Raw genomic sequence first — 27,329 nt, forward strand, 5'->3', positions numbered from 1 at the left:
CCTAGAGCTATCATGCTTGAAAAAAAATCTGACATGGTTTATTGTTGCTGTAGAGGCAGAATTCTGCCGATTTGACAGTCCTTGACAGGATAAAAAATCCGGGTCCGTTCCGGTTACGTAGACCCCACTGTCTTGGGAACGTATGTGTTATTATCTAAGGCAATGCTGCAATCTCCTCAAAAATTCTTCCATGTTTTCTCGAAAGTTTATTGGGTTATGTCCATCAAAACTTGGTAAGTGCACACAACTGGACATTGCTGCATGCATGTGGACTTGTTTGAAAGCTTATAAGTATGTGTTTAAATGTAAACACACACATACACGCGGCATGTGTGTTTTTGCAATCGTCTGTCGAAGCTACACACTTTTTTTTTTTCAAAATCAACTAAGTTCGTTATTTTTACTTTTATTGCAAAATGCAGGCACAACAGTGTTGGCTAATGTATGCACACGAAGGCACTTGTGGGTGCGTACGATGTGTTTGTTTGCATGTGTGCGGTTTAAGCTCTGGCGCATAACCTCTGTGACAAGCTGCTCTCAATTTGCAAAAAACTTGCGCTTAATTTTAGAAACAACCATCTGGTATATACTGACAGATGAGCTAGTAAAGGTAGTATGTACATATATGTATACTTGGTGTGCATTTATGTAAGTAACCAAATAAACATTATTATGCGATCGTGGTTGTGTTGAATTTTCCACTTAGCGTACTTGAGGCGCTCATATTCTCAACGACAATAACAACAACAAATAGAACAACATCAACAGTGGTGTTGAAGAGAGTATCGGTCGGGTCTATGTCAACAATTAAACTATCCAACCAATGTGTCCATTAGAGATTTGGCCTCTCTCACTCTTCCAACTGAGTGCCTTTCATATGGCACTTAGCACTTTGCTTTTCATTATCTTACGCTTTGCTTCTTATACATATTGCTGACGCCAGCTAATAATACTACATACAAGGCATATGTGCATATATGAGAAAACCTAAGTATATGCCTACTTATTTATACTAAAATATCTATGTACGAGTAGATGATTTGTGCTTAAGTCGATATATGTATATGAGTATGTATTTATATATGTAGCTTGAAAGCACTATTACACACACATATATACATATACATATGTACGTATATGTTAATGTCTAAAAAGCTTATCTTTTGATTTATCTTTTGTCGTTATCTTTGTTAAAATGACAACAGAAGCAAATATACACGGGTAAGGAAATGTGATAACGCTCTGCTGTGATACTACACACACTTGGGAACATATTAGCGTCCATATATACACCTATAGAAAAATAAATAACTAATATATGTATGTATGATATATGAACAATTGAATTTATATATATACATACATCCAAATATAAAAATACGTATGTACATATGTATGTATGTACCTGCAACTTACAACCGGTCATAATCGAACAACTTTATTTGAGCAACTAGACTTGTTATTTTTATCGTGAGAATTCCCAAAAAGTCTTCACATTTACTAGTTAGATGTATGTAAAAATGCATTTAAGGTAAGGTGGGTGGGTTTTGTATCCAAAATGGGGCACGTGGCACACTTACCAATCTCTAACTTTTTATTATTTATTTTTCCGAAAGCTTCTATGTAATTAGTATTTTAAAGCTGCGTAAGTACGCTTGCACCGAGCTGTTAGTGCGCATACACGCATGCTGAGGTAAGCATTTGTATGTTTATACATAAGTATGTATAGTGGCAATTTGTGGCATCCCGATTCTATATATCAAAAGTTTCAGCTTGCAAGAAAGCTTAGTATACACTTTAACAGCATAAAAGACGACTTAGTTATAACAACTTGATTATAAGCATTTCACTGTTAGATTTATTAAATAAAACGAAAAATATTAATTTTTGGCGGCACCGAACTTATACTCGTATACCCTTAACAGCTGGTTAAGGGTACCTAATCCACGTTAAAATGGTAAGGATTAGATAGGTTGTCGTAGACGTCATCCAACGATAGGCCCAGGAAACATACTGTTTCGACGGAGTGGGACCAAATGGAGAAGGTTGTCAGATGAGTAGGATTAGCAGGCTATGCAAAGTAGTAACCAGTGTCATACGGGGACTAATTGCACACTGGACATATGTATGTATATTAAATATGTCAGGGTCTATTCAAGATAAGTAGGAGTTTAACCTGCCACTGTATCCACAATTAAGCTGCGCCAGAGTTACTCTCGTTTCTCGCGGCCACTCGAGCTTTTCATCTGCAATGGATGGGAGGGAGTCGGTCAATATGTTGATGGCTCCATGGTGAATGGCGGTCAGTGCTTGTCGGAATGAGTTGCGTCCGAAGTCTGGTCGGCATATTGTCTGATGTCGTTGAGGAATGACCTCTTGATGCTGCTAGGAGGCGGTTACGCTCCAAGCAGTTCCTGTTCGGGCGTTTTTGCAGAAATCATTCCTGCAGTCATCCCAGAGTTCATTATGCTCCTTAACTGCGAGCATACGAGCCTCACTATGCAGGTGTTCGATAGGAGACATCAAGAGACATCCTGTCGTAGTTCGGAGTGCAGTATTCTGACCAGTTTACAGACTCCTAGTCTGCGTTTCACGCGATCCAGGTGATCATATTGGTGCGGCGTAGGGACGGTCCGGTCGATTGCCTTGTAAGTTGTCAGAAAGGTTTTTTGTCGTTTCCCCCCTGTGCTGCCGGCTACCAACTTCAGGATTTTGTAGCAGTTCTGTACTTGGGCAATAAACACGGTTATATGAGGTGTGAAGAAGCACAGAATTTTATGATTATTGACAGTCGGAATATTAACGCCATCGAATTCAATATTAAGGTCAAGTCTTTACTCCTTGTGAATATGGTCGCTGTGTACTTAGTGGGGGAGAGTGTTAAGACCAATTTAGATACCTCAAACACTGAGGAATTAGTTCGCTAGTAAACAGACGGCCAGAGTTATATCCACTCAGCACGTCATTTATATTTGGATCCTGGGGTCGCTGAAGTTTCCTTCTGGGTATTACAAATTCCATGCCGAACATAAAAAAAATATTGAAAATATAAACTATAAAATAATAATAACTATTATATATTTTATTTGGCAACTTTACAACAACTTTAAACTGTTGACGATAATCATGAAGGCTTCGAAAAGGCTTCAAAATTACAAGTAATTTGAAGACTCCAATTTAAATATTTTCAATTTTTTGAATGCAATGTATTAATTATGCTGTGACAATTTGTAATACAATTAGTTTATTAAGCAAACTTAGGATGCTTCAGAAACTAAATTACCCCAAGTGATCACAAAGCCATATATGTACTAATTTGCGTCATTTAATGTAATCCAACCCTTTGTGTATATTTGTTTTTTGTTCTTTTCGCCACTATCTGCATACATATGGACATGTAAGTGTATATGCTCGTGACAATTGCTTTGAAGTGCGCTCTCTACCTTTCTTTATCTTATCTCGCTTTTATTATCTGACAACGTATCCACATATGCATATATATGTACATATGTATATTTGTAGAATAAATTTCTGAAGATGTTTCTCGTGGCTGTAAATCTGTTTCGCATACACAAAGATACATACAAGTACAACTTATTCAACAATTTACATGCCCTTCTTATGACATATTAGGATAATTTAATATTGTCATGTTATTTAATATAATTTAAAACATTGTGATATAGTATATGCATACATACACTACATTTTAATATCATGTAAGCATCTAAAAAAATATGTACAGATGTATATACATATTTCTAGTATTATGAAGTGTTGACTAAAGAAATTTTTATAATACTGGCGCCATGACACAAACAACGGTCGAATGACGTTGGAACTTTTCCGGAACATCCAAAATGTACGCAAATTTGGTATATGCATAGAATTGCGTATGTGGTCTAACTTAATCAGGAGAAATGTCAGAAATGTAAGTGAAAGCAGTGAATGGTAAGGTAAAAGGTTTGAAATCTTCATCTTGATTTTGTTTGGTCAGTTTGTATGGTAGCTATGTGCAATAATGGTCCAGTCTGAACACTATCTTCGGACATTGTAGCATTGTTTTAGATATATTGCCAAAATTAAAATTATCCACACAAGAACTTATTTTTAATCGGTCAGTTCGTATGGCAGCTATACCGTTGCCGCAACAGTCTAGTTCACGTAATCGGAAAGAACCCGGAGTTTTATCCGACAACAACAATGCTAGCTGTATGCTATATTGGTCCGATATTGATGGTTCCGACAATTGTGGAGAAATAGGCATACGCGAAATATCAGATCGATGTCTCAACAACTTAGGGGATTAGCGGAGTATATTTTCAGACGAATATGGCTGAATCGACTCAGCACGTCACACTGATCATTTATATATACATATGTATACTTTATAGGGTAACCTCCGACGTTTTCTTTTGAGTGTTATAAACTTAAAAGAAAGAAATAATAAGCAAATAACAATAAAAATAGTATAGAGTTTAGCAACTTAGCTTAAAGACAGGCATGGAAACCATTCCCGCAACAAACGGACGTAGCTAGCCGGTATGGACACGGGTTTTTTATCCGGCCAAGTACTGCCAAATCGGTCGCATTAACCAAATTATTACAGGTATGGAATATGCCACTATTACAACAACAATAACAGACATAGGACATCAGATAGATATGTTTCGGTACAGTTAGTTTATGTATCCTAAAGCTGACTTATTCTGCAAAGCAACATATTCGAAAGATGAGTTTTTAAGATAGATTTAAAACGAGTTTCAGTGTTATTACATGAAATCAATATGTTATACGCACTTTTGAAGCAAAACGGGCATTTTGATTTCGTTAGCTTCAAAATTTTTCATTTTTAAAATAAGAAATGTAAACCTTTTTAAGTTTTAGATACTTCTAAAGTTTTGACAAATTGTTTTTGTAAGTATTCTTTTTTTTTCATTTTTCATAGACGATGCTTAAAGTGAAACTGTTATCCGTAGATTTTACGATTTTTATCGAGCTACGTACATACATACATATACAAATAAGATTATGAATGTAGAAAAATGAAACACATTCTTAATCATCACTTAATCTCATTTTCATTAAGTTGCGTTTTATTTTCAACGCATGATCTACGGTCTACGCTTTAAATATGTAGGACTAGGAAGTACTTTTGTTTTATATTACATGCAAAGTTCACTCACCCAACGTGATTTGCGTGGGTTTCTTTTGTCATTGCATTTATTTAATCGTAGGTACAGCTGCTTAGTAAATATCTTATCAAAATCTGGATATGCGCTATTTTTTTATTAAATAATTCGTCATGAATACCCAATCACCTGATAATCGTAAGCACATCTCAAACAAACTTTTACATACAGACACATTTTTATAAGCATGTTTATGAGTTTTAAAATACAATTCTTTTCTATGAACAGGTAGGTGGGGCGCACACTATTGTAATGGAACACTTTTTTTTTAACCCTTACCCATTTTGGCGAATCACTTTCAAGAAATTACATTTGGAAGCGCACAGTACAACTATGTATAGTAAAACATCGAATTTGTAAGAATAAATATGGTAAATGCAACTGACACTACTAAACCAACACATTTTTTACAGAAAAAACTCATAGTTCCAACATACATACATATGTATGTAACCATGTATGTGGATATGTAAATACATACATAAATGTATCTGTAGACCGCTGACAAACATAATAAATTCAAAAATAGCATTTACACTAATGAAATGCAGTTTATTACTATTATTTTCTTACCATGATTTTTATATTTTTAAATATTATTATTAGTATAAAATGTTTGTATTACCTTTTTAAGTATTTTTTATATTTTTTTATATATTTGATTTAACCCTTAACAACCCAGTATGCCTTTGTAACGTATCTGACCAGTAGTGTCCAGCGGACACACTATTTAATTCTAAGGCATTTGAAAGAATACAAAGACATTTATTAAACAGTAAAATGCACTTAACTTTATTAACTTTTATGTTGTTATATTTTATTCCATTACATATTAATTTCTTTACACATATTACAAAGAATTGTTTTTATAGAATGTTCAGAACAGACGTTCAGATTACAATTATCACAGCACTGTTTAGAAGTTCTGGATATTTTCAAAGGGCAAATGTGACATCGCTTCTTTCACTTTGCGACAGGTTCAAATGATTGCTTAGATGATGATCCTTGATCTGATCGTACCACGTTTTTAATGGCTGCTAAACTTGACAATTCTTTCTTGTGTCGTCTCCGTATCTGAGAGGTCACTAATTCAGTTACGATTTCTCGTAAAAAAAGTTTCCTTTGAATATTCTTTTTCTGCTCGTTCCAATTAGGGTATAAATTTTTCCATGTAATAAGCGATGCGATGCCAACAACATCTATAACATCTTGAAAAAAGGCAACCGGCCATCTGTTTGTTTTACGACGAACTGTATATTCATGAACCATCTGGTCAAGTGTATCAACACCTCCCTTGGTGGAATTGTAGTACAAATTTATTTCAGATTTGTTTTTATTACGCGAATCTATTTGTTTACTATGATGCATCGTAGACAAGAGAATAACAGCACGGTTCTTTTTCGGTACGTAAGATACCAATGTCATATTTTTAGAGAAACCAAACAGATTAGATTCGACGTCACGGCTTCTATTGGGTTGAAAAGCTGGAGGTATACTACGCTTATTTTTTCTTAATGTTCCAACTACTGTGTAACCATTTTGACCCAAGATGTTGCAGCATTCAGGCTTGTAAAATAATTATCAAAAGTAACGTTTCTGTTAGTTCGGAAGTATGATTCACATAGCTGATTGACTACGTTGAACGCCAAATTGTCCGCCCTATTTTGTCCTTCCTTTCCCAGGTATGGTATGCCAAATAGAGGGTAACTAGTTTTACTGTCGCAAATCCACCAAATTTTCATTCCATATTTGTCAGGTTTACTGGGCAGATATTGTTTGAATGAAACTCGTCCTCGAAAAGGTACGAGCTGCTCATCAATTGTAAGATTTTCTTCAAGAGCAAGTTGAATTTCGCCCGATGTAAGTTTCTTAGCCATTACTTAGACAAGAATGTATCAAATCAACGCACGAAACCAACTAGTAATAAAATGCACTGCAGTTAGCGCTCACAAATTAAAACCTTCAGTTATTAAAATTCCCAGAATTTAGAATCAAAGTTTGCAATACATTTTTTTTGTTGCTATCGATAATTGAGCTATTATTTTGTTTGTGAAAAATAAATCTAAAAAGGGGAAACCCCATTTCTTTTATCTTATTCGCTATTCGTTGGTTTTCCGTCGGTTTGCTTTGGTTCTATTTATTATTGCTCCGATTATCTTTCAAATTCAAATCAGAGTTGTATTTGCCTCCAAGCTGCCATATGGTGGAAAATAGATATGCATGAAGAACCCTCCTTCATTCTCAAATCATTCGAAATCTTACTGTGTCCATTAGACACATGTGGGTTGATATGCTACAATTTTGGTATACTGTTTATCAATTTTAAACTATTCATGTGAAACCTGCTTTAATTAGACGTTTCGGTTCTCAAAACCTTGCGGATAAAATAGATAAAATTACTTTTGGCCGAAAATAAATACTTTAGCTTTTATATGAAAACAAAGTTAAAAGTGTGTCCGCCAGACACTTGTGGGTTGTTAAGGGTTAATATTTTCTATTATTTTTTTAATACTTTTTTTATAATTTTTACTAACGAAGTTAAATTTTTATTAAATATATTTCTTATTCACCTTTTTATTTTTTGTATAAAATATTTTTTTATTTTATATTTTTTTTTATTTTATATTTTTTTTTATTTTATATTTTTTTAAATACTTTTCTCGTTTTTTTTTAATATTTTACTACCGAAATGAACTTTTTGATTATTAAGTATTTGTATTAGTTTGTTTTTACATCCTTATTATTTTTTTGTAAATATTATTATTATTCTAATACTTTTTTCAATAATTTTTATTTTTTATATTTTTATTAATATTACATAATATTAGTTAATTATTTTTAGATTCATTTCGGAATTATTGAATAAAATGTTTTAATTAAAAATAGTTTTGCGTAAATAAATATTTTTATTTTTTTTTTTTTAACATACATACATTTTATTTTATTTTTCTATTACTTTTTTTTTAATAATTTTTTATTTTTATTAATATTAAAACATATTTGTCAGTTATTTTTAGATTAATTTCCGAGTTATTGAATAAAAAGCTTTAATTTCTTTAAAAAAAAATATACATAATTATTAACAAATAGCGGTTATACATATGTATGCATTTACATACACACATATATATATACATACATATGCAGATATGTACATATTTACATAGCAACGGCAAGTACTGAAGGAATTATCGAATTGTGTACGCAACTATTTTGGGGTATGATGCTTAATTGTATGAGTTGTAAAATCATTATTATTACTGAATTTTTGAAAAAAGTTTCACAATGAAATCTAAGCAACATCTACGTGGTATGTAGTATGTCGTTATATGTATGTAACTGGTAACAGATAGAATGTTTACAAACATGTGTATGTATGTGTATAATTAAAATTGAAAGGCCACTTACCTTAGCTGAAGAGGTTCGCTGTTTCATCGACGCCGAATTCGAGTGTGAAGCCAAAATGTTTTTGTTTACAACAGGCAGCGGTGCAACACCTACGCCACCACCGCCACCACCACCACCACCTCCAACACTTGTTATGCCAGAAGTGTGATGTTGGTGGTGATTTATAACCGCCGCATTTGTAGACGTATTATTTGGTGGTAATCGTCCACCACTATCTGTTGCTGTCGCATTATTCACTAGATGATGGTGATGCTGATGTTGATGTTGATGACTGTGTTGTTGTTGTGGTTGCTGTTGCTGCTGCTGCGGTTGTTGTGTTTGTTGCTGTTGTTGTTGTTGTTGCGATTGGGATGTTGTATTCACGGTCGTATTTATTGGAACATTACTCGCAACAATTGGTGTAGTTGCTGTTGTTGTGGCAACAACAACACTACTTGTTGTAGTTTGTGGCAGTGCAATAATGTTGGCATTTGCCGAGTCATGTTGTTGATCCTTGACTGAATGCACTGAACTATTGATGGTACTATTATTGTATTGTTGTTGTTGCTGCTGCTGCTGCTGCTGTTGCGAAGTGTTTAAGGTAGTGGCCGTTAAAGAATTTGTCGTTGGGGTGTTTGACGGTACCGCAGCCGCATCCGTTGTGGAGGACACATGTTCGGTTGGTAGGGATTCAGGAACTGTTTGTAATGTTGCTCGCATTGTAGCAGACATTTTATTTCAAACAACGCCAACTTAAGCTTAAACTAATACAAGACAAAAATGTGGATAAAATTTTGCTTAAACGGTTGCCTTTTCCGTCTTGTAAGTGTATAGTATAGATGTGTGTATTCGTCGCCACCAATATGCTCTTTATATCGCTGCCAAAGCTCTTCTCACGCTGTACCAACAGTCTTTATACTTTGTTTAGTTTTTGGCATCAGTGAACACCAAAAATGTGTAATTTTACATATAGATGTTCACCAAGCCTTAGCTGCAATATTACTAGATAAATTTAACGACCATCTGGAAAAGATATGAAAAATTAAATGTTTGAGAAACAGTAATTTTAAAATACACTTTGAAAATTTGTTACAGATTTGCTTTCGCGGAGGTAAAATGTTTTTCAATTGTGGCTAAGGTGTTTTTAAATACAACGATTTGGTGAAACTGTACATTTTGTAAACCGAGTTGTATTCGCGTTGTGGAGGAGAATTTTCCAGAGTAATATTATGTTTATTTGCTGTTGTATTCAGGATTAGTCGAACTCAACAATCGATTTAAGGGTTATAAAATTCACATATCTAAAGTTCATTTATTTTAAAGGAATTATATTTGTAAAACAAATACATAATAATATTTTAAATCAAATTAGAACTCAAAGCATAATGCACACCACAATCAAAGCCTACCTTAAGGGGTTAGGGGTAGTCAAATTTCTGAAATGATTTTTTTCTTGTAATTTCTTAAGACATCAAATCTAAGAGATATTCAATGGTGGAAATTCGAAGTAAATCTGGCAAATAATTTTCGAGTTATGCGATAATTAGCAAAGGGTTATCGGGCGATCTGTTACGTTCCCGTAAAATGAGTTTTCCTCAAAACTATATTTTTTGTACTGGTGACCCACTGCAGCTTTAAAGATTTCAATAAAATTTATACATGGAAGATAATAAAATCAAATATTTATTGATTTACTTTCAATATTATACTGTTGGTATGAAATTAGTACTTATTTGATATTCACTCAAATGGCAAGATTACGTTTTATCTTATTCGGTAAGTAATCATTAATGAGAAATTTTTGTGCAATACAATGTAATTCATCGATATGGACTTTCCTTTGTAAAAGTCGCATTATTTGCAATTCTGCACGTATGGCAGGTTTTAAATAATTATAACGCAATATATTTTCAAGTTTACGATTATCGTACTTGTTTAGTGACGCACTTGAAAAATTAAACATGTTCAGTTCACTTGGATGAATACCTAACCATTGCATTTTTGGGCAAATTAAATTTTTTGAAATGTCATACGGCATTTTACGCGATCCAAATTGATAGATTAATAAAATTTCGATACCAAATGGATCGGCATCACAAAGTGCATAGATTGGAAGCTTATGCTCAAATGAAAGGCGATGTACAATGTAACGCGTACATAAATCGGGGTAACCTTTTCCAGTAATCAAAATTATATCTTTTCCAATAGTTTCAAATATTTTCTGTGAAATTAATTTAGAAAATATGGTATCTTTTTCGACAATTAGTACAAATGATGCACTTGTTTCCAAATGATTGATAGCATTATGATCTTGAGGTAGTAAAACAGCACCATTTTGTGTGTAACAGTCGATCATGTCACCATTTATCATAAGCATACGTATTGAACCTATAAAAACAAGAAATTAATATAACAAAAAACATTTAATTTTCTATCTAATTATTAAATAAAACCTGCAATTAACCCCTTTCCAGACGCGAAGATGCCCAAATTCCATGGTGTTGCACGTAGAAGTACGCAGACATCTTTTAAACTGTTACAAATATTGATAGTTTTGCAATTATTGGCCGGATCTTTGTAAAAAAGTTCTCTTAGTGAACATTTATCACCAGTCAAAAGCAAGTTATGTACTTCCATTAATAAATAAAAACAAAAGGAAGAACGTTGAAAATTTGCCATTTTACACGATACAATGCGATCCAACAGTGTTATTTTGCGCACATTTTTACGAGAACGAATCTTACATATTCCTCTATTGCATGATATTAGATTCTCCAAAAAAATAACCACAATTTGTTCAATATTATTTACCAAAATTAAATGACTCATCCCAGATATCTTAATATATTAAAAATGAAAGAAATTAGAAAACACAAACGGAAAAAATTTAATTAACTAATTTTAATATGGTATAAACAGTTGAAATATATGTATATTTTTTATAAGTTTTACAAATCCATAAATATTTTCAGTTCAACTTAATAAATTCAATGAAACTATTTATATATTTATTGTATTCATTTCATGTTCTACTTTAAGCAATTATGTAGTCAATAATTAAAACAAATATAAACTTTACTGTGTGCGATTCTCTTTGTATGCTTGTTATACACCCCTGTTTTAGGTATCAACATTAAACTAGTTTTCCAATAACAATTTGACCTTTCTTTTTTACCGTTTTGATTTGCTTGCGTTTCCATTTCTTTTTATGTTAAGACAAAGAAACCTAGTTAATAAGTTTCCCTACTTTTTCACCAAGTACGTTAAGGTAAAATGTGTATTCGTGTTTACACGCCTTACATACATACATATATATCCTAATATTGGCATTAAAGCCAAATCTCCACTCAATCTAGGCTTTTATTAATTTTTGTAAACTAGAAAGATTTCTAAGTAATTTAAAAGACCTTTCATAAGCAGTAAAATTTTTGCAAAAATAATAAGCTGAAGTGAGTAGTTGGTTTGCAAACGTCAACATATCAGAACTCATTCATAATTAGTATATTGTATAAAGCCTATGATATGATTATGGTTCTCTAATTTTCGTATTAAAATTATTGATAATAGAAGTGGGCTGCCCTCATATTATCGATTATTTTTATTACGCCCTTCCTCCTTCATTTACCATTTACATAATTTTATTTTATATTTCGTATTCCAAATTTCCAAAATTTTAATTTATAAGATTTTCAATAGAGGACTTGAATATATACTATACCTATACTTGAAATCAGTCACTACAAATATTATAAAATTTGTGGATTTCTCTTTTAACATAAGACTCTGATGCTTCGTACAGATCGGATACATCAACACACCGCTGCAGTATCAAGGCCGACTCAGAAGCATTGAAGTCGACGTCACACGAACTTCGACGCGATATCTTCTTCCTCTTTTACTTATACATATGATGTATCTGCAGGTTTTTTCTCTCGATTGTGCCCGTTCTTAAATGGGTTTTATTTTTATAACAATTGCCCAGGAAATAAATATGACAATACGAAAATTATAGATTGATTTTCACACGCGAACACTTCTAATATGAAATATATGCCACGGGTCATTAGCGAACGTCCCGAATGAAAATTTACCAACTTCCACACCTTAGCCACACAAAATTTTTATGCACTTTTCTTTATACAGTTTTTTGTATTATCAACACCACATCAATCGTATTCTTAACAAAATTCGCGATACACACCTTTCTGGTATTTTCAATTACTATATTAATTAATTTAATCTGCAAAAAAAACTATTTTACTTCACTTTAAAATTACTGCAGTCTGCAGGATCTTCCCAAATTTTGTAGATATACGTACGAATGGCACTCACACGAGCGAAAAGATGGTCGCCATCTTTAAATTCAGGTATTCGTCGCAACGACGTCAATAGCATATGAGTGGCCTGCCACCTATTGATATATGTATATGACAATTTAGAAAATACATATGGCAACACAATTTATTTCTGATAGGTTTAGAGAAATTTTAAACATTTTTCATAGAATAATTACAAAGAGCTTCTTTAATTACATCAGTTTATTTATTTAATTATTTTAGAACATATTTAATAGCAGCAGTATGCTTACAATACATTTTCCATGTTTTAAATTATATAATTTTGAATGTTAACAAATGATTCATAAAACAATACATTTTATAGGTATGATGCATGTAGACCAAACAAAAATTTTGCTTTAAATACATTTAAGATATTAAATCTCTGTAATTTATGTGAAGTATGAAAATTATAAATAAATATCGAAATATTTAATTATTGTTTGAGATATTTCTGGCAATATTCGCGAGCTCATATTATGTCATAATTGCCATGGTAACGAAATTTGTTTTTCCATAATCACTCAAAAGTATAAGTAAATGCCCTAACAAAAAAAAATAATAATAATTAAAACTAAAAACCCAAATAAAAAGTTTAAAAATGGGAATGTTTAAAAAGATTTCGACATTTTTTAAAAATAAATCTGAGAAAGTTACAATTCTTGTCATTGGCTTAAACAATAGTGGCAAATCGACAATAATAAACCACTTTAAGTCGCCACATGAGCAAGCTGCAATTACAGTTCCAACTGTGGGATTTTCATTAGAACAAATAAGAAGTAAATTATTTAAAAGCTTATGGTAAATTCCAGACTGCTAATTGTTTATTTTGAAAAAGGTGAAGGCGTTTTATTTACAATGGTAGATACATCTGGTGCATGGCGTTATAGAAGTCTATGGGAGCATCATTTTAAAAATTGTCATGGTATTATATACGTTATTGACTCAAGTGATCGCATGAGATTGGGTAGGTGGCATGAAAATCACAGTAAAAATAATATATATATATATATATATATATATACAATTTTAATAATTTTTGGTCAAAACAGTAATTTTAATAATTTTTCGTTTTGAATATTGCTCGTTTTTGATCTTATCTTAAATTCAGCGAGACAGTAACGATTTTATTTTTCAAAATTCACATTGCGCCATGTTCCATCGTATGATAAGCCAAATTAACAAAAGTTTATTAACAGTAAAATCGTTACAGTTATTAGAAAATCAACGCTTACCTTAATAATTATATTTTATACTCTATTATTCGTAGTTGTGGTGCGAGACGAACTAGACACGCTTCTACAACATCCCGATCTAGTAAATAGAAGTATACCCATACTTTTATATAATAATAAAGTGGACTGCGAAGATTCTTTGTCCAGTGTGAAAATAGCAGCTGGTAACTAAATATAAAAGTTAATTAATATGTGCAGATCTTAACGATATATACTTTTTTTTTAATTTTTATTATTATTGTTTTATTTAATTAGCATTGGGCTTGCACAATATTGTGGATAAGCCTTGGCATATAACACCAAGCAATGCAGTGACAGGCGAAGGCCTAGAAGATGGTGTTCATTGGTTAGTGCAACAAATTAAATCGATGAATTCTAATAATAAAAAGCTTAAGCGTTGATTTAAATTGTAACAATTATTCTCTAGTAATATAATAATGGTGATAATGTAAAAAATATATTTTTAAAGTTAAAGCTTAAATAAATTTGTTTTGTGTTTTTATTTGAAAACTTGTGACCCCACAAAGATTACGCAATAGAAAATTGTAATATCTACGCAACACATTTGAATTGCAAAAAAAAAAAAGAGAAATAGCAAAGTAATGCTTAAAATGGCATTCAAATACTTGCATATACATTTGTGGTTTGTCGTGCTGGGGACGATAATCGTACAGTTAAATTTTGCAATCCACTGAATCGTATGCATCACAAGTGATACTGGAACAACATGGAATGCAAAGGTAAATAAAGCTAATTATTTGTAAACAATACCAATTATTAATCGCATTATTCATTTATTATTCTGTTTAAGCTTCCATTCTACACCTTAATGACGATGTAAAATGTATGAAATGGGTCGCTATTCACTATTCTACAGTACGCCCTATCTTCGAAATTTAAAATTTTATATGGCCCACCCTATATTTTTAATGCTATGTTTTTAAAATAAAATAATTCACTGACAAAAAATATGTATTGAAAATTGTAAATTTCCATGTCTCTACCTACACCCAAAGCTATTGTAAGAATAGTGGCAACACTACTTTCGCGTATTTTTAAATCGGTAAATCCGTTGAAAACAGCTGATTGCTTAACAAAATCGAGAAATTACAGCGATAAATTGAGTAATTTATGTTCGATACTTTTAATGTATGTGTAATCACTAACAACTTAAAGTGAACCAAAACAAAAAATTTACATTTTGTTTATATTTCAGCAATTTTGAATAAAAATTCTGCTAACAAGCGATTTGCCAATAAATGGTTTCAAAACCAATGAGTTGGTAATCTTATGACAGCGGTTAGTTACGCGTATAATTAAGTAAGTACTTTTATTACTTATGTTTGTTTAGTTAGTAATTCAATTTTGTGTAACAGATGACCACCGACGGCAATTGGAAATCGTAGCTTCTGTTTGTACTTATGTCACCGAATTGTAAATGATAAATCGCTCAGTGGTAACTATAATTAAAATGTTATTGTTCATATCCACTGCAAAATGCTGAATTTGAACGATGATTGTATTCTATACATTATAACATTACTGAATCAAAATGATCAATTGCAATTAAAACGTGTGTGTATGCGTCTAAATAACCTGGTAAATATTTATTGGCATCATAAATACAAAAAATGGAGCAAATATGACACGAATTGTCAAAATCAGAAAGCATTTCTGTGGATGATATATCATTTGCATGATTACATTGAAGACTTGAATTTAGGTTGCTTGCAAACGGATGATATGGATATTTTGCGAAGCTTTGTATTTCCTAATACACATACACTAAGAGCTGATGCTGAGATTGTAGAGACAAATGCATTAGATGTACTTCCTAAAGTATTTCCAAATTTGCATAAAATAAACTTAGTCGCCAATATAAATATGACTGTCATTGCAAAAATGAATTTTTTAACTGAATTAAAATTAGACTACGATTTATATACGGGGATTTCAGTTTACAGTCTATTTTTACAAATTTAAAACTACGCAAGTTTAGTTTTGGTTACACAAAAGATGAACCCCTTGAGCTGTGTAACAATTTTAATGATATTCATAGCATTATTCAATGTCAAACCTTAGAGGAGTTTTCCACAAATGCCGAGCTGCTAAATATTATAGCCAATAAGCTACCTGAATTAAGAAATCTTAAGTTAATTGGCTGTTTTATACATTCTAACGATCGCGATTACGAGCCTGTCTATAACAAGATCATTGAAATATTTGGTTCGAGAATACATACACTGATTAGCGATAGTTTTATAAGTTATTTTCCTATGCAAATTTTATTAAAAATGCCAAATTTAAGAAAATGGATAATGAAGGATCGCTATGTGAGTCAATTCGATGAGAACGTTTTAGCGAAGAGCTTAACAAACTTAGAAGAATTGCTGCTGATAAATATAAAAAATATTTTACCAATATTTGACAACGGTTTTGAGAATTTTGAAGATTATATGGATTTAAATATGTATGAACTTATTGGTGCCTGTAAAAATCTGCGAGTGCTGGGTATTCCTATGGAATGGCTAAATAAAGAGTTGAGTTTGGTAGAACTTTATAATCTCTTACGCGATAAAGGTGAAACAGGATCACGCTTAAAGGTGCAGTGTTTTACGTACGATTCAAACGCTGACGTCAAAAAGGTGTTTATATATATAATTACTAACAAGCGCAAAAGATCTGATACAGTGAATAAAATTATGGAAGAATTTTAAATAAGGGTTGTGGGTCGGGCTTTCTATATGCTAGTATATTTAAGATATGATGATAGTTCAATAAACGATTTTCTTTCTAATTATTTAACAGTTGACGGAAAATTATGAAGACCAAATGCTTATTACCCAGGCGTGTTATCCGAAGGAGGAACTTGACCGTTATTCTTTGCATTACTTCTGTGAGCGCTTATTTGAAATACATTTCTAAACATTACATAATCAAATTAGTAATTTAAAATGTATGTACACGTGAACGTATATATTTTGTTATAACTATTATAAACTTATAAATATATTAATGAATCTGTTTTTCGAAGATTTACAGAAAATTATAGAGATACATAATAAGCAATAAGAATTGTTCTAAAATTCTTTTTTATTTATTTATTGACAAATTAAAGTATACAAAAGTGATGTCGACTAATAATTAAAAGAAAGGGTTTATACATAAGTGTGTTATCTTCTTACTTAAAACAATGATTAACTTAATTATGTCAATATCTAATTAGAAGGCACAATTAAAGAAACCAATATGTGGAGGTAAAGAAAATCCATTTGAAGCTGTGTTTTTTCACCACTTCATTACTTTGTATTAATCTGAAAACAGGTTCGGATTGGGGATATAAAATAGTTAATTTATATATTAAGAATGGATATAGGCTGTGTTAAAATTACTGTAAGGAACAATGCTTGAATTCGGGCCTGAAAGTGGAATGAATTTTTATGTACTTGGTAACACCTTTCACTTTTTGGCGTTATGCTTTTTAATAGATTCGTAAACAAATCAGCATTTTAAAAAGAGTGAATAGTGCGTAAATAACAGGGTTGTTTTAAAATGTCTAACCATTCAAATAAAACCTGATTTATAAAAAGTTCTCAATTATTATAAAGTAATTGTGTACTCAGAGCTTTTGTCTAGAACTTACCAACTCCTTACAATGTAAGTATTAGATTGCTTTATAATTGATTTCATGTAAATTTAAGTTTGAAAATTGTTCACTTTGCGTTAACAGGAAACCCTGTGCAAACTACTATTTTTAATTTTGGTCAGCTTTCGATTTGCTGTTGCTCTTGATTTATTTCATTTTCGACCTCGGTTTGGCTTCTTTGATTCCGTCTAGATATAATTAATTACTTAGCTAAAATAATTAACCAAGATAAAAGTGAGAATGACATTAAAAGTGTAATATAGAAGTGTATAAAAATGAACATTGCGGGTTAAATATTTGTAAAATTGAATGGTACGTTAACTTTTATGTTAAAAGAGGTTTATTAACTTAAAATTAATGGTGCAGTGTAAATAAAAGGAATCTCTTTATATATTTATATATAAGTAACGACTGATTGACAACGAAAACTCAAATTTTTGTAGGAATTAAAATTTTAATATATACATACATAGGTATTTGAAAAAACGAAAAGTATAAGGATAAAGTAAAGAAAAATTAACCAGGAAGAAGAAAACATAAGGAAAGTAAAGTGCTGAAAGATAATAAAGAGTAGAGTAAAAGCGTCTTTCATGCAAAGGGTGTTGCCATAGGCGCCTGTCACACATTGTATATGTGTAAATTTTGGACCGTAATCCATATTGAGTGAATGCTGCGTGTTCAATATTTGTCGCACCAGTAATAAAAGGTTTCTGAAGGGGAAATTTAAAAAATAATAGATTTTTATATTGAACCTGTAGCAGTCGCTGTACTGGGTAGTAGGTTTGGATAAGTAAAGCATAGTTAACTGCTTTTAAATGGAAATTACTTTTTAATTTCATTTTGTTTTCAAACATCCATATTCTCCATTGTATATTATTTTACTCGGTAGCTTTGTTGTTGGACAGATTTGTTGTAATTTTATGGCAATTGAAAAGTTATGGCAATGAAAAATTTAACGCTTTAATTAAGTTATACATTTTTATCATTACCAAAAATAACGATTTGTCCAAAGTGTTCTGTCAATAATTTCGAGATCAGACTTTTGTTTAGTTCTTTGATTAAAAAAAAATATGTTTTCAAAGATTTAAATCAGTGTAAATACAATGTTTGAGTGATAACTGAATACGAACAGGCTGTAAATTAAACAAAATTATCGAAATTTAAAATTAATGAGGAGTCTTTCTCGTTGAGGAAGCTCGTTTCAAAGTTACACAACCTGTATATAATTGAATGGCGGTTTATCAACAGCAACCTAAATTATAATAAACTGGCATCACCATCCACTTTCGTTGTTTTCTTCATTTTTATAAGATTTATTGTTTCTGTTTCGTTATCATTGCTGCATTGCTTTTATTTAAGTTTTATCGGTGGTTATTTTTGTGGTCTTCATTTTTTTATTCGTTTTCGGTTGTATAGTTTAAGGGGGGTAATGATTTTATTTTACAAGAGAAGTCTTGATGAGGGGTTCAATAGACTTCAACAGAGCAGAGCTGTGTAAACGACGTAGAATAGCTCGCCGAAGCAGCTAAGGAAAGTATTGTGAACATATCGAAACAGTCACAATCATTTGGAATAGGAACTCACAATTCTTGAAAGTAAGAGGTATTTTAGAAAGATAGTTCTTAAATTTCTGATAAAAGGGAAATATAAGTTATTTTTATAAAGCTATGTTATCATAACCAGATCGTAAGACAAAAGCAATAAAAATATACATAGATATTCTAGCATGGCGGAAATTGTAAAGTACTTAATCACGGATATAAAAAGCTATATGTGTATGTGTGTGCTCTTTTATATTTGTTGCTTATGCTGAAACATATACAAAACCAGAAAAAAAGTGCTTTCCATAGACCTTCATAGTTTTGCTTCGTTCTGTCATCAGTCGTCAGTTGTCCAGCTTTACCATTCATATCATATATTTTTATGTATTGACTATCAATGATTTGTTTTACTAATTCTACTATGCAATTTGCAAATTAACAGAATATTATGAGCTAATGTGTTAAGACATATAGTGTGTAGTATGTATGGGTTTTTTTTATATTAAATATTGACATTCTTACCTCAAGTATTTAATAATACACAATCATACTATATATGTATGTAGGCACATATGTATGTAAGTTCTTATATACATTCTATATACTTATATTTCTAAGATATTTACTATTATGTATGTAATGCATTTGTTAGAGGCACGTAAATTATAAATTATGTATATACCTCAAATTATGTATGTCTATGTATACAAAATTGTGTATGAATACATGTTTATAGTACGTTTGTAAATGAATGTCATATACATATGTGTAACATACACACATCTTACTACTATCTTTATATTAATGTACATACATATACATATAACCACATATAACTAGATTGTTAGAGCGATACGAGTACTAAATAAAGTGAGAACTTAGTGGAGACGGAGGCTCCAAAAGCGCACGCAATGCTGGTGAAGTGGAAGTGATCACATGAAAAATTGCTGAGCCAAGCAGCAGCTAAAACAACAACAGCAAGCAGCAGCATAATTTGGTCGTCAATTTCAATTGCAGCGGCAGTAAATGCAACTGTAATCATAATAGCAACAAAAGTAACAATATCACCCAAAACCAAAAGTTTGATCATATATCATTATCTACACTTCATGAAATTAATGCTAACATAAGGTAAGTACGCATCAAATACTATAACTAAATTAAAATTTTAATAGCCAATAATATTTATACCCACCGAATATATACGGGAGTTACAAATTAATAACTGTTCTGTCTTTTACAGTTTCTTGCGACATTTGAAGTCAGCAAATATTCCTGTTTAAAAATTTAACTACACATGTAAAGTGGATATTTAGGCGTATACAACTATACCTTTTTTTATATTGGCGATATGGTATCGACGCGTCAAATGGCCACAAATTGTGGCAGCGGCTCACTCAATCAAAATTCTGCCACTTCAGATTCCGCCCGACTCAACACAATGTCCACACAAACTCAACGTGGTATGATTGCAGCACCAGCAATGCCTACACGTCAATGTGGTCATCATCAGAGCATTCAACAAAATCAACAACAGTTGGTTAAGGAGAATGACACAACCGCCACCGCTGCCACAAATGAGAATACAGTTACAGTGCAGTTACTTGATATGCCCGTCGAAGTTTTATCCAAAATATTTGCCTATGTCGGCTATCGAAAAGTTGGACAAATGAGAGTAGTAAGTATTGTGGCAGAATTTGCTACAAATATAATATTTGTAATTGTTTATACTTATTATATACTGCATATAAAGTTTGTCATGCAGTTTATAACACGTAAAAGTAAACGCCGGAGACTATAAAATATATATGTGAGTAAAGTTCTCTGATCGCCATTCACTTGGGAGTGGCCAGAAACGATTCTTTTACATATGGCTCAAGCAGCTCACGACTTCCGCTTTTTGACCAAGTAGCCTCTGGGTAGCCAAAGAACATCCGTTTGAAAGCGAGTTAAAGTGAGAAGGAAGAAGGAGGGGAGCATCCCCTCCACAAGGTTGGGCGCTGGATTTTGAAACTGCCACGTTAAAAACGTCCCCAATGAAAAAGCATAAATAGCCTCGGATGGAGGACGTTTCTTTTGATGATGACCATGGCAAACGCACTATGGATAACGATTTAAGGGCTTGCACCTGGAATGTCCGGTCCCTTAATTGGGAAGGTGCCGCTGCCCAGCTGGTTGAAGTCTTCGTTAAAGTAAAGGCTGAGATCACCGCCGTTCAAGAAATGCGATGGACGAGACAAGGACTGAGACGAGTAAGTCATTGTGGCATTTACTACAGTGGCCGTATAAAGGAGCACAAATTCGGTGTGGGATTCGTGTTGGGAGGGAGACACCGTCGCCGAGTACTGTCATTCACCCCGGTAGATGAATGTCTAGCCACAATCCGCATCAAAGCGAAGTTCTTTATCATATTGGTGATTTGCGTCCACGCCCCGACGCTAGAGAAGAATGATGTGACCAAAGATGCCTTTTATGAGCGCTTGGAGCGCACCTGTGAAAGCTGCGCCCGCCACGATGTCAAAATAGTGCTTGGCAGTTGTCTGATCGATCAAAATCAAATTTTAGTATGGAAAACTAACGACAAGTCCAGTTTATTCTCATATTGCAACGTTATTTTACGAAATAACTGTTTGTATAACATATTATAGCACTTTACTATTATTTTGTTTTTAATTTTTTTTACTATTTTTTTAATTTTTTTTTTTTTAATTTTTCTTTAAATATTTTTTTTTATTTTTTTTAAATATTTTTTTTTAATTTTTTTAAATACTTTTTTAATATATATATTTTTTAAAATATTTTTTTAATATATGTATATATTTTTTAAAATATTTTTGTAGTATTTTTTTAATATATTTTTTTTGAATATTTAATTTTTTTAATACTTGTTTTTATTCCTTTTTTTTAAATATTTTTTTGCTTATTAAATTAATAGGCGAATTTCATACGATGAAATTTTTCCTAAAAAAATAATTAATTTTTTGTTGGTGTTATGATTTAATCAGTAATCAGTTTTTTGGAGTTTATTGTGGATTCACTTATTATACAATTGGAAAGCTTTGAAGTAAAATTTACTAAATTTACTGTTATTTGTCTGCTTACAGATTTCAAGCAGAATGAACGACGTTTGTATGGACATATTGAATTCGACATTTTCACGTCTTATTACGCAAACATATAATCGTTTTCATGCCATTAAAGCGAATATGCCGCGTCGTGAATCTGCTCGTCGCAATCATCCGTTGGCATGCGAATGTGATATAATTGAAACATGTTATATGCGTTTGTCGTTGTTGCAAATGACTTTTGGTAAACATATCGAACGTGGCCACTGTTGTTTCTTTCCAGGAGCCGTAAGTTTATTACATTCATTTTTATTATTTTCTACATTTATAATTTCAATAAAACATTTACAGATTTTAGACGAAGTATACAATATTTTAACTTACATAAGAAATACACCACGCCTTGAGCGTCCTTATCGGGTAACCGATGAACTTTTTGATCTCTCTACAATGGCCATGGAATACTTTAGGGATCGTATTGAACAAACGTTGCCCGATATTGCTTACTTTAATAAGGACTTTTTTAAATTGCCCACCACCACAAAAAGACGTAAGTATATAAAATAAAATTGGATACAAGTACATATTTTAATATATACATATGTATGAATTCTTGCTGGCACGTTATATACGCTAGCTGCTTTGGTTGCATCTGTTGATCATGCGGATAGCGCCTCAACGTCACCACCACAAAGCAATATGGTATTGCGTAAAGGTATACGTAAAATCAAGCAAGGTATGAAAATATACAATAACCAGTTGTCGGTATTGCGAAATGAGCTGCGCAATTGTAAACGAAAATCATCGGAGCAGGGCAAACAAATTGCCGAACAGCAAAAATTATTGGCCGAACAGCAGAAGCAAACATTGGAGTACGCCAATCGCTTGGACGAGAATGATAAGAAAAACGAAGAGATAGCACGTAAATTCTCCACTTTGTTGCAGGTAAAATCGAAATGCAGTAAAATGCAATTAATGTAATGTAATTAAAAACAGTTCATTTTATTTTCGCACATTTTCATTGCTAACATTTATTTTTCTTATTTCTATGCCAGGAACTCAATAAGTGTAAAACCGAACTACAATATTGGCGCTCCAAAAGTCCGGCCATACCGATTTGTACTTCATGTGGTCAAAAGTTGGCACCGTCACTACCGCCGCCCGAAGATTTTCAAGCATTGGTCAATCAAGGTGTTAAACCAGAGGACATTATACTCAACTTAAGTGACACCGACACTGACATTGGGCGCGAAGAAAATACGCATGAATCGAACAGTGGAAGTGGCGCATTGACAGCAATAATCGCAACACAATCGTCACAAGCTGGAGCCGTGTTTGCATTTCCGGATAAAGATACTACCGCCAAGCTATTGGCTTTTAGCAGCACGGTGAATAAGAATCAACTTAAGCGTCAACATTTTAGTGCCAGTTCAACGTCCGCAAATTTGACCACTGCAAGCAATGATGGTCATAGCGCATTCAATATTTATGCCAGTGGCAGCAGCAGCAGCAGCAGCAGCAATTATGGCAACAACACTAATTGTTGCAACTGTCAGTTAAATACAGCTGCTGGCATGCATTCAAATGCAACAAAAAGCAATGAAAATTTTAAAGAATTTAGCAATGTCACCGATGCCGATGATTGCCGTATGAGCGCCGTTGCGCAGTCGCTGCCCAGCGAAATGACAAATCGTTTGAATTATGTGCGCGGTAGCAATATAATACGTACGACTGCAACTGCTGCAAATAATAGCAACAACAATTTGTATGGCTTGCAACAAAATAATCCGACCACAACAATTTCTAAAACGATTGGAGGGAATGCTATAAGCGCTGAACAGACTGGTGAGCTGGCCGCAACAGACTCGTTTGGCGGCAGTGACAGCGCTAGCAGCATTAAATTGCCACAATCAGTGGGCGGACGCTCTCACAGGAGCGTTATCGTTAGTCCGGCCATGTTGTCAGCCACCAAGGGCGGCAGCTGCAATGGTGCGTCCCATGTGAGCATGCCATTGCCAGCTAAAGGAGACAGTGACATATATGTTGAAAATAGCAGCGATGCAACGCCATCACAGACTGTGGCCAAAGATGGTGGCAGGGGTGGTGGTGTAGGTGTTGGTGATGGTGAGGAGTTGTCGGTGGAGCATGTTGTTAGCTTGCAGGCCATCACCTCACACGATACAAAAAAAGCACGTAGAGTACAAAAAGCCACGAGATGTTTAAATGGTAGTGGCAAACGCAGTAAATAATAATCATATATCTATAATATTTTAAATGTAACACTTTTACTGTAGTGTTTTCCTTTTACTATTCGAATACATAAAAAATAAGAGTGATGGTAGAAAGAAAAACCAGCAACGGAAAAGTGAAAAATTAGCAAAGCGTACGAGTATGCTACGGAAACAAAAAAACAACAACAACAACAAAAACATATTATAATTGTAAGGAATGTCAGTAATGGCAATAGTGCGCAGTTGGCTTTGTGGTTTTCTATTTAAACAATTTAAACAAACTGTAACACACACACACGTACATGTATGTGTATATATGTAATTTAATGCAGTTATATACATACACATGTATTCAGTTGGAAATGATAAATTCTAACTTCGTAGGCAACGTGATAATTATTTTTTTTTTAATATTAATTTTCCATTGTAAATTTTTACTGAAAATTATTATTTTTTAAACACAGTAATAAAGTCTTCAAAAAATGTCTCAACGTCCCAACAAGTTGGCACTTTTTCACTTACACACATACACACACGTGTAAACACATTTTGTAAGCTACATATATTAAAAAAATATAATTATTATTATATAACACACACAAAATGTTGGCAACGTTTGAAAGTAACAAAAATGGTGGGGAAAATGGAAAGAGCTAACGTTCCAAATGTTAAAAAGCATAGGGCATTGTATGTAGACTCTTAATAACTATGTGTTTAAAATCAAACTATACATATACCCAAAATACAATAAACATAAATATTTGAATCGGTTAAAAACAATAGCCAGCAAAAGAGAACAACCAACATTACTAATTGTATGTTGTTCGCTAATTTTTCTCATTAATAATATTTAGTGGAAAGCAAACGCCAACGAATTCATATTTTTGATTTTATTTTGCATAAGGCAAACTCAAAAATAAAGCAACAAACAAAAAAAAATCGCAAAGAAAAGAAACAAAACGTACTGTAGTTTGAAACTTAATAAAAGATAAATTGGCGTTTTAGCAGTTTTAAGTTTTCTGTGTATGAAATAAAAATTATTTAAAAATCAATTAAAAATTGTTTTTTTTTTGTTCAGTTAGGGGTTACCTGGGCTTTAAAAGAAAATTATTATTTAATTCACTAAAATTTCTAGAATATTGTCCTAAATTTTCAAGTTGTTTCGAGCAATAGTTTTGACGATACAGCCGCTCGAGGTCAGCTTTGTGGTCTTAATAAAACACTCCTTTTTGGTATTTTTGATGAACCTATAAGATCTGCTATCATGGCGGATACAGCTTTTGTCAAGAGACTGTCGTCCGACCGTCGTAAGAGTGTGACTTTTGACAGTGTGTACTCCTTCACTCCTCGTACGACCGCGATTAACACCAAAGAATAGAGCCGCAACAATATCCTCAAGTCGCTAGCTGGCAGCACATGGGAAAGGGCAAAGAAACGTTATTTATTAGCAACTTACAAGGCAATTGGCCGGCCGATCCTTAACTATGCCGCACCAATATGGTCACCTGGATGCAGTGAAAGGCAGACGAGGCTTCGTTCTAGATACTGAAGCAGGTTAAAAAACTCTTACTTATCCAGAATTGACCGCGACATATCCAATATACATATGTATGTCCTGCCATGACAAAACAGCACTTTTCTTGGGACCTCCGTTGGATGACGTCGACAACCACTTAGCTAATCCTTACCATCCTAACGAGGATTAGGTACCCGTTACAACAATAATAACATCGTAAGATCCTGTACCCGCGATAGGCGGGTCTACGAAATCGGTACGAATCCGGATATTTTATCCGGCCAAGGACTGATGGAGATGATAGCATATACCGCGTGGATAGACACTAGAAATAACAACAAGGTCCTGGGTAGTCTACAAGATTTTATCAAGAATTTTTTACATGTATTGTCAGGTGATAAATTACATTTATGCTGACTAACAATTCGCAACAACAACAACGCAGTATACGCTGACGGCCATTCTGTAACAGTTATTAATGATGGCGGGCTGGTATGGTGTACACAGTAAATACTCGTAAAGCATTTTTAAAGATGGCGTCACATTCGGATATCACACCAAACCAAGCAACGCTTTAGGTGTCTCCAAAAACGCGCGATTGTGACAGTACACAGGTTTGCGATTATTTTGCTGAAGAACGGAGAGTTGAAAAATGTATAGGACAAAAAAAAACAATAACAACGATTTCCTTAGTGTCCATCATTACACAAACACCATTCCAACGCTAATTTATTTTACAAAATACTAAATATTTCATTATTATTGCCCATTCGAGCGTGATAAATCGTACGTTGACATCGAAATTAAATTTAAAGAAATACAGCAACAACAAATAGCAACAATTTAGTTTTTAAATTTTAAATATATATAAACATAAACATACATACATATATATGTGTTCATATGTAGACTTATAAACAAGCACAAGTATATACAACACTCAACCACACATTTTCACTTACATACATATATACATATGTATATATACATATGTATATATGTATGTATATACATACGTAAAAGCAGAGCTGCCCAAGTGCGATGTAAATGTGAGTGTGCTCAGGAAGGCAGACAATTTTCGCTTGCTTTCGAAAACTAAAAATATCCCTTTAAGAATTGCCTGCTTACTGCAAAAAAAAAAACAAAAACAACAAAATGTATAAATACATAACATAATCA

At 32.7% G+C, this 27,329-nt stretch overlaps 5 protein-coding genes across 12 annotated transcripts in view; 3 read left to right on the forward strand and 2 right to left on the reverse strand.

The window, feature by feature from the left end:
- The window catches only part of LOC105226885 (serine/threonine-protein kinase MARK2), a 53,934-nt gene extending 41,012 nt beyond the window's left edge, over positions 1 to 12,922 (reverse strand). For 3 of the 4 annotated variants that reach the window (XM_049453866.1, XM_049453865.1, XM_029550462.2), the window contains exons 1-2: positions 12,781 to 12,922; positions 8,601 to 9,602 (exon numbers count right to left, since the gene is read on the reverse strand). In XM_049453866.1, the coding sequence (XP_049309823.1) occupies positions 8,601 to 9,311 (711 nt within the window). In that variant the 5' untranslated portion in view covers positions 9,312 to 9,602; positions 12,781 to 12,922. Of the gene's footprint in view, positions 1 to 8,600; positions 9,603 to 12,297; positions 12,439 to 12,780 lie in introns of those variants that run through there. The other variant, XM_049453867.1, reaches the window with a different exon arrangement.
- LOC105226884 (meiotic recombination protein W68) lies at positions 10,247 to 12,918 on the reverse strand. 2 transcript variants are annotated; one of them, XM_049453887.1, is made up of 3 exons: positions 12,781 to 12,918; positions 11,033 to 11,417; positions 10,247 to 10,967 (listed from the first exon to the last, which is right to left on the reverse strand). In XM_049453887.1, exons 2-3 carry the CDS (start codon positions 11,406 to 11,408, stop codon positions 10,324 to 10,326), a joined length of 1,020 nt encoding a protein of 339 aa, XP_049309844.1. In that variant the 5' UTR covers positions 11,409 to 11,417; positions 12,781 to 12,918; the 3' UTR covers positions 10,247 to 10,323. The 2 variants fall into 2 exon arrangements, with proteins under 2 accessions (XP_049309844.1, XP_019846085.2); XM_019990526.2 differs by lacking the exon at positions 12,781 to 12,918 and adding an exon at positions 12,298 to 12,438.
- Positions 12,923 to 13,406: 484 nt separating the features above from the next.
- LOC105226886 (ADP-ribosylation factor-like protein 6) lies at positions 13,407 to 14,661 on the forward strand. The gene is made up of 4 exons (XM_049453888.1): positions 13,407 to 13,695; positions 13,755 to 13,883; positions 14,187 to 14,315; positions 14,407 to 14,661. The coding sequence occupies exons 1-4, from the start codon at positions 13,518 to 13,520 to the stop codon at positions 14,550 to 14,552; spliced, it is 582 nt and encodes a 193-aa protein (XP_049309845.1). The 5' UTR covers positions 13,407 to 13,517; the 3' UTR covers positions 14,553 to 14,661.
- Positions 14,662 to 15,290: 629 nt separating this feature from the next.
- On the forward strand, positions 15,291 to 17,165 carry LOC105226887 (uncharacterized). The gene is given in 4 exon segments (XM_019990527.3): positions 15,291 to 15,471; positions 15,528 to 16,093; positions 16,096 to 16,796; positions 16,960 to 17,165. Coding segments are annotated over 3 exon segments (1,263 nt in total). The 5' UTR covers positions 15,291 to 15,471; positions 15,528 to 15,648; the 3' UTR covers positions 17,077 to 17,165.
- A 768-nt stretch (positions 17,166 to 17,933) lies between these two features.
- LOC105226889 (uncharacterized) lies at positions 17,934 to 25,573 on the forward strand. Of its 4 annotated transcripts, none has more exons than XM_049453875.1 (7): positions 17,934 to 18,109; positions 20,179 to 20,469; positions 20,582 to 21,016; positions 22,443 to 22,691; positions 22,755 to 22,953; positions 23,041 to 23,348; positions 23,459 to 25,573. In XM_049453875.1, exons 3-7 carry the CDS (start codon positions 20,690 to 20,692, stop codon positions 24,650 to 24,652), a joined length of 2,277 nt encoding a protein of 758 aa, XP_049309832.1. In that variant the 5' UTR covers positions 17,934 to 18,109; positions 20,179 to 20,469; positions 20,582 to 20,689; the 3' UTR covers positions 24,653 to 25,573. The 4 variants fall into 4 exon arrangements, with proteins under 4 accessions (XP_049309832.1, XP_049309833.1, XP_029406327.2 ...); XM_049453876.1 differs by lacking the exon at positions 17,934 to 18,109 and adding an exon at positions 19,095 to 19,399; XM_029550467.2 differs by lacking the exon at positions 17,934 to 18,109 and adding an exon at positions 19,095 to 19,392.
- The last annotated feature ends 1,756 nt before the right edge of the window (positions 25,574 to 27,329 follow it).

The sequence above is a fragment of the Bactrocera dorsalis genome, chromosome 3 (genome assembly GCF_023373825.1).
Source record: "Bactrocera dorsalis isolate Fly_Bdor chromosome 3, ASM2337382v1, whole genome shotgun sequence".
In the NCBI taxonomy this organism is placed as follows: Eukaryota; Metazoa; Arthropoda; class Insecta; order Diptera; family Tephritidae; genus Bactrocera; species Bactrocera dorsalis.

Bases quoted from the DNA above. Each gene is read 5' to 3' on its own strand.
- LOC105226886 (XM_049453888.1), top strand. From the start codon at position 13,518: ATGGGAATGTTTAAAAAGATTTCGACATTTTTTAAAAATAAATCTGAG. The intron at 13,696-13,754 runs GTAAATTATTTA...ATTTTGAAAAAG, and splicing joins TTCATTAGAACAAATAAGAA to GTGAAGGCGTTTTATTTACA. The intron at 14,316-14,406 runs GTAACTAAATAT...TTATTTAATTAG, and splicing joins CAGTGTGAAAATAGCAGCTG to CATTGGGCTTGCACAATATT.
- LOC105226889 (XM_049453875.1), top strand. From the start codon at position 20,690: ATGGTATCGACGCGTCAAATGGCCACAAATTGTGGCAGCGGCTCACTC. The intron at 22,954-23,040 runs GTAAGTATATAA...TATATACGCTAG, and splicing joins GCCCACCACCACAAAAAGAC to CTGCTTTGGTTGCATCTGTT. The intron at 23,349-23,458 runs GTAAAATCGAAA...TTTCTATGCCAG, and splicing joins AATTCTCCACTTTGTTGCAG to GAACTCAATAAGTGTAAAAC.
- LOC105226884 (XM_049453887.1), bottom strand. From the start codon at position 11,408: ATGAGTCATTTAATTTTGGTAAATAATATTGAACAAATTGTGGTTATT. The intron at 10,968-11,032 runs GTTTTATTTAAT...TTGTTTTTATAG, and splicing joins TGGAAAGGGGTTAATTGCAG to GTTCAATACGTATGCTTATG.